The sequence below is a fragment of the Danio rerio genome, chromosome 5 (assembly GCF_052040795.2).
Source record: "Danio rerio strain M-AB ecotype USA chromosome 5, GRCz13ab, whole genome shotgun sequence".
Taxonomy (NCBI): domain Eukaryota; kingdom Metazoa; phylum Chordata; class Actinopteri; order Cypriniformes; family Danionidae; genus Danio; species Danio rerio.
The window spans coordinates 56170841-56178073 of record NC_141025.1 but is presented as its reverse complement, the minus strand read 5'-3'; the positions used below and the strand labels follow the sequence as shown (position 1 = coordinate 56178073).

Below are 7233 nucleotides of genomic sequence, written 5' to 3'. Positions count from 1 at the left end.
TCTGACCCTAAATGTTATACTTAACATGCGTAGTTTACAAGAAAATTATTATTTAAAAAAAAACAGTATTTTTAAAAAATCCCACAAATATCTTTAAAAAAATACAAATCTATATTTGTTTAGATACTTTGTATTATTTTGCATATTAAATGTAATAGAAAACTTCACATTATGTAAATATTTTGCTGGTCCCTTACTTGATGTATTGAAAACTTAACAAACCCAGGAGCAAAAAATCGACTAAATGTTTTTTTTCCCCTAGCATGGCGTTTTGACCTTCGTGCAGGTGTTGAATCGGTTATGGCTTTTCGTTTTTCATTTTCGTTTACAAATCTATATTTGTTTAGATAATTTGTATTATTTTGCATATTAAATGTAATAGAAAACTTCACATTATGTAAATATTTTGCTGGTCCCTTACTTGATCTATTAAAAACTTAACAAACACAGGAGCAATAAATCGACTAAACGTTTTTTCCCCTAGCATGGCGTTTTGACCTACGTGCAGGTGTTGAATCAGTTATGGCTTTTCGTTTTCTCTGAAATCTCACTTCTGACTCTTCCGAGTCAGATTCATTTGTTTTCTTTTTCGATTCGTGCATTTGTAGTCTCATTGATTTTCGCCTAGCTGAAACTGCAGCTTTGGTACTCTGACAAACATGCTTTTCAATGGAAAGCCCTTTCTCGTCGTTATCAGAGGTATTTTCTTCACCTTCTGATTTTTCTGCAGATGTGGATACCACTTTTGGAGGCTCAATGGACATGCTGTTTTCCTCATCTACTTTGTTTTCCTCTAGATCAGATGTTTCCTCTACCTCCAACTCTAAAGTGAAACCCTCATTTGCACTGGACTCAAGTTGTTGTTCTTCTGCCTCCAGACATTGCTCAGATATCACTGTCTCCAGTGTTTCATCTGTCGTTTCTATTTGTCTGTTGCTTTCCTCTGTATTTCTCAGAATTTTCTGTAATATTTCTTCCTGTGAATTACTAGCCTTAAAAATAACTGTAGATTCATCTGACCTCAGCTCTACATTGTCCTCTACTGACTCAGATTGCCCCATAACTGCTTCCTTTATGTGCTCGATATCTTCACTGTGTACTTCTTTGCGAGAACGTTTGGATTTTCTTGGAGCAGCTTCTTCCACTATGGTTCTTTTTCTAAGGGTTATTCTTGTTTCCTCCGTATCATAAGAACATCCTTGCACACCTGCAGCACTCTCATTTTGAATTTCTTTGAGTTGCTTCTCTTTATCCAGTACATCAGAGACCTCATCCTGTTCTTTAGAGACCTGAACATCTTCTCTCTCAAGATTGTCATTGTGAGTCTTCTCCAGCTCATTTTTTTCTTGGATTTCTTTTCCCTCCTCCACTGTATCCTCTCTTGTCTCAATTTCTGCAACCATATCTTCAGTATTTAGCTGAATAATGTCCTCTTGATCCTTTGTGTCTTCAAATTCAGCAATACTTTCTACAGTGATACTTAAATCATCAGCTAGTTGTGGTAATGCCGAGTCATTTTCATTTCCACATGTGTCACTCTTTGTTTCTTTTTCTGGCTCCACCTTCTGTCTGTGGAGCCGTTTTGGCGTTCTTCCTGGTGTAGATTGGACTGTTACTGTTCGGGACCTGAGACTTCTTCTCGTAATTAAGGTTGTTTCCTGATCTGTGTTTTCTAAAGCAACCTTTGCCTCAACAGCTGTTGCCCTAAAGTTAGCTCCTGGATTGGTTTCCCAAACATTGTCCTCCTGAGACACTGCTTCTTGATAAGTAATCATTTCATTTTCTGTCTTATCCTGATTGTTCTTCTCTTGTTCCTGGTCTGTGTTTTCCCCAGGTTTTTGTTCTTCCTGAACTCCCTCATCTAAATCTTTTTGTGTTTCTTCTACTGTGTTTTCAGTTGTTTTAGTTGAGCCCTTGATATCAACATCTTCTTTATCTGTAGATATGTTATGCAAACTTTCATCAACCTTCCCTCCATCATTTGTTGAGTCTATCCCTTGTTCGTCTGAATTAGTTTCCAAATTTCCACTCACAGAAACCATATCCCCATATACATTTAGAAGTTCAGCATTAGTCTCTACTGTTTTACTTCGTACAGTTTCTATTGTAATCAATGAATCATCTTCATTTCTGCTTGTATCTGCTTCTTTTGTTAATTCTAACTCTGCGTGTACGGTGGTTTCCTCTACAATGTAAATCTGCTCTTTTGTAACCATTGAAACTTCATCAGTCTCTATGATGTTTTCAACCAAGTCCTCGTTTTTCTGTTGTTCTAAAATGGCTTCTTCTCTTTCCATCTTATGTGCCTCCTCATTTTCTGAATGTATTTCCTTATTCTCCATATTTTCTACTTTTTCTGCTACACACTCTTCGGGTTCTGTTTCTACAGGTAGGATCTCCTCTAAAGTTGCCTCTACAGTTGATTTCTGAAGTGTTTGCTTCCTATCATCTATTTTTGTAGCCTCTTGATGCTCATCAACTGCCTTTCCTGTTATTGGGACTTTTGTAGTTTTCTCTTTAAAAGCTTTAGCCTCTTGTTTTTGTAGACGTCTTGATTTCCTTTTTAGCGGAGATTGAATTTGTATTGTTCTGCGTCTGAGACTTCGCTCTGTGCTAACTGGTACCTCCTCTTCTAAGGTTTCCTGGACAGCTTCTGTGACCTCATGAGCAAGATAGCTTATTTCTACATTACTGTCTGCATGCTTATCTTCTAGAGCAATATTTTGATCATTTTCTGTTTCCTGAATATTTGTGTCCGCTGCCATTGTTGTTGCTTCTGAATGCTCTCCAGATTTTACAGCTTCTTGCACATGCTCATCTATGATTTCCTCTACAATTGTCCTCTGTACATTTATTTGTCTTTCCAAATCTTCTGTTGGTTTTTGTCCCTCAGATGTTATATCCTGTTTTCCAGTTTCATTGTGCTCCTCATCTGTGCATTCTTCCTCCACTTTGTCTTTCTCAGGGGCCTTTTCAGTATCTTTCTCTTTCTGTAGCTCTTGCTGTTCTTCTTCTTCTGTTCTTTTATTACATAGCTGATGTTCACTATAAACTGGGCTATCCAGTTCCATATTTTCCTCTGTCTGAAAATGTATTGGGGCTCCTGAAGTATCACTCTCTTCCTCTGTATTTTGGGATTGTTTGTTTAGATCTACAAGTACAACTGTGGCTTTTTGCAGTTGTGTTACTGGAGTATCATCATCTTTCTTTGCTCCCTCATCAGATCCTATGTCTTCAAGAAGGACCTCCTCCGCAGTCTGAGGTGCTTCATCATATGTTTTTACACCGATTAGCAGTTCAGAAGTCTCATGTTCAACAGCTTGAGTTTCCTTAACATTGATGTTTACAGTACTAACTTTTTTATTTAAGCTAATCTTTTTTGTTGCTGTAGAAGTTTCTTCAAATTCATCTCTACTTATATCTGCTTCTTTTGCTAGATCCAACTCTGCATTGTGGAGACGTGCTGATTTTCTGGTTTTCTGTTTTAATGGGACTGACTTTGCACTAAGCCTGAGGCTTCTCCTTTTAATCTTTTCATGGTCATTTTGATTGCTTTCTATGCTTTCCACGTGTGGGACCTCCTCCTCTACTAAGTGAATGGGGGTTTCTTTCAAAATATATGTTTGCACCTTGTTAACCACTAGATCTTTATTGATCTCCATGGGTTTTTCTGTCTCAGTTGTTTCTTCCTCATTTATGGCCAATGGATGAGTTTCCTGTTGCTCTAAATTGGCTGCTGTTTTCATGTCTGGTGCCTCCTCATCTGTGTCCTTTGCCACAAATAAATTTGTTTCCTTGTTCTCCACCTTGTTAATTTCTTCAGCTACTTTTTCTGTTACACATTTATCAGGTTCTGCTTCTATAAATGAGATCTTCTCAGTAGCCTCTACAGTTGATTGCTTAATAGTTTCCTCTTTGCCATCCACTTTTGCAATTTCTTTGTGCATTTCTTTTGCTGCCTTTCTGGTTATTTGTACTTTTCCTACTTTATCTCCAGAAGCCTCTTTTTTTTCCACATCTCTAGTTTTCTTTTTTGGTGTCGATTGAATTGTTATTGTTCTTTGTCTAAGTCTTCTCTCTATATTGACAGGTGCCTCATCTTGCACCAATACCTCTTGGACAGATACTTCTGACTCCTGAAGAAGACTGCTCATCTCTGCCTCACCCTCTGTTTGTTTCTCTTTTAAATCAACATCCTGAATTATATTTGATTTGTCTGCTATTGCTGTGGCTTCCAGATGTTGTTTCTCTATTACATCATTTTGTTTTTCCAAATCTTCTGTCAGATTTTGCCCCTCAAATATCTCATCTTGTTTGTTATATTTGTTCTGCTTTTTATCTGTGACTTCTTCCTGCATTTCTTTCAGCTCAGGGGTCTTTTCAATATTTCCCCCCATTTGTAGTACTTGGTTTTCTTCCTCTTCTGCTGTCAGTTTACCCAATCCATGGTCACTATAAATTGGTTCCTTCAGTTCAATGTTTTCCTCTGTCTGAGAATGTGTTGAGATTTCTGGAGTATCACTCTCTTCATCTGTATTTTGAGAAAGTTTGTTTAAATCTACAAGTACAACTGTGGCATTTTGCAGTTGTATAACTGAAGTTCTGTCATCTTTCTCAACCAAGTCATCAGACTTTGCTTCTTCAAGAGGGACCATCTCCACAGTCTGTGGTTCCTCCTCATTACCATCTACACCCAGAAGCAGTTCAGACGTCTCAAGTTCAACAGCTGGGGTTTCCTCAACATTTTTGTTTGATAAATCATCAAAACTTTCCAAGTTAGTCTCAACAGTAATTGCTGCTTTACAGACTGAGGAGGATTCTTCATATTCATCTCTATTCATATCTACATCTTTCACTGGTTCTGACTCTGCTTTGTGGAGACGTGCAGATGATCTGGTCTTCTGTGTAGTTTTAACGGATTTGGTACTGAGCCTGAGACTTCTTCTTGTGATCCCTTCTTGGCCACTTTGGTTGGATTTATTGCTTTCCACCTGTGAGACAGCTTCCTCTTCTTGAATGGTGGTCCCCTCTACAATGTATGGTTGCCCCTTGCTAACTACAGGGTCCATTTCTAAGGATTCTTCTGTCTCAGTTGTTTCTTTCTTATTTATAACCAGTGGATCATTATCTTGTTGCACTAAATTAGCTTCTTCCATCTCTATTGTCTCCTCGTTTGTGTATGTTAGCTTGTTCTTCACTTGGTTAATTTCTAAAGCCACTTTTTCTGCTACACAATCTTTAGGTTCCTCTTCCGCAAGTGGGATCTCCTCGTCTGTAGTTTCTACTGTTGATGTTTGAGGCATTTCCTTTTTACCATCTATTTTTGTCATTTCTTTATTAATTTCTTCAACTACCTTTCCTGTTACTGTTAGTTTTCCATTTTTATCCTCAAAGGCTTCTGCCACTTGTTTTTGTACAAGTCTTGATTTTTTTCTTGGTGGAGACTGAACTATTATTGTTCTTCGCCTGAGACTTCGCTCTGTGCTGAATGGTGTTTCCTCTTCTAAGATCTCTTGGACAATTTCTGATGCCCCGTGAGCAATACTGCTCATCTCTGCCTTTCTGTCTGCTTGATTCCCTTTTAAAGCAACATCTTGATCCTGTTTTGTCTCCTTAATGATATTTGTTTTGTCTGCCATTTGTGTTACTTCTTGAGTCTCTCCAGATGTTACAGCACTATAACCCTCTATGGTTTCTGTCTCTTTTACATCATTTTGTTCTTCTGGATTATCTGTGTTTTCTTTCTCCATTTTGTCATGCTCAGGAGTCTTTTTAGTTTCTTTTTCATTTTGTAGTTCTTGTTCTTTCTCCTCTGGCGTTACATTACATAGTTGATGTTTACTATAAATTGGTTTGTCCAGTTCACTGTTTTCCTCTGTATGAGAATGCATTGAGATTTCTGGAGTATCACTCTCTCCATCCGTGTTTTGAGAAAGTTTGTTTAAGTCTACAAGTACAACTGTGGCTTTCTGCAGTTGTATAACTGAAGTTCTGTCATCTTTCTCAACTAAGCCATCAAGCTCTGCTTTTTCAAGAGGGACCACCTCTACAGTCTGTGTTCCCTCCTCTTTACCATCTATTTCTTCATCCAGTTGAGGTTCAGAAGTCTCAGGTTCAACAGCTGGAGTTTCCTCAACATTTGTGTTTGCTAATTCATCAAAACTTTCCAAGTTGGTCTCAACAGTAATTACTGGTACACAGACATTCACAGTCTTATCTGTTGTTGCTGAGGATTCTTCATATTCATCTCTATTCATATATACTTCTTTCACAGGTTCTGACTCTGCTTTGTGGAGACGTGCAGATGATCTGGTCTTCTGTGTAGTTTTAACTGATTTGACATTGAGCCTGAGACTTCTTCTTGTGATTCCTTCATAGCCACTTTGATTGGGTTTAATGCATTCCACCTGTGAGACCTCTTCCTCTACCTGAATGGTGGTCCCCTCTACATTGTATGGTTGCCCCTTGCTAACTACAGGGTCAATTTCTAAGGATTCTTCTGCATCAGTTGTTTGTTTCTCATTTATATCTTGTTGCACTAAATTATCTTCTTCCGTCTCTAGTATCTCCTTGTTTGTGTATGTTACATTGTTCTCCACTTGGTTAATTTTTTTAGCCACTTTTTCTGCTACACAATCTTTAGGTTCCTCTTCAGCAAGTGGGATCTCCTTATCTGTAGTTTCTACAGTTAATTTTTGAGGCATTTCTTCAACTACCGTTCCTGTAACTGTTAATTTTCCATTTTTATCCTCAAAGGCTTCTGCCACTTGTTTTTGTACAAGTCTTGATTTTTTTCTTGGTGGAGACTGAACTATTATTGTTCTTCGCCTGAGACTTCGCTCTGTGCTGAAGGGTGTTTCCTCTTCTAAGATCTCTTGGACAATTTCTGATGCCCCGTGAGCAATACTGCTCATCTCTGCCTTACTGTCTGCTTGTTTCTCTTTTAAAGCAACATCTTGATCCTGTTCTGTCTCCTTAATGATATTTGTTTTGTCTGCCATTTGTGTTACCTCTTGAGTCTCTCCAGATGTTACAGCACTATAACCCTCTATGGTTTCTGTCTCTATTACATCAATTTGTTCTATCAGATTTTCTGTTAGTTTTTGCCTCACAAATGTCACATCTTGTTTATTGGGTTTATTTTTCTCTTCATCTCTGTTTTCTTTCTCCATTTTGTCCTGCTCATGGGTCTCTTTAGTGTCTTTCTCGATGTGTAGCTCTTGCTGTTCTTTC

At 38.0% G+C, this 7233-nt stretch overlaps 1 protein-coding gene across 1 annotated transcript; it reads right to left on the bottom strand.

Annotated features, from left to right (window-relative positions):
- Window positions 1-441: 441 nt before the first annotated feature.
- Window positions 442-3106, bottom strand: zgc:194398. Its single transcript, NM_001135142.1, is given in 1 exon segment — window positions 442-3106. A coding segment is annotated over 1 exon segment (2607 nt). The 5' UTR covers window positions 3072-3106; the 3' UTR covers window positions 442-464.
- Window positions 3107-7233: the final 4127 nt, after the last annotated feature.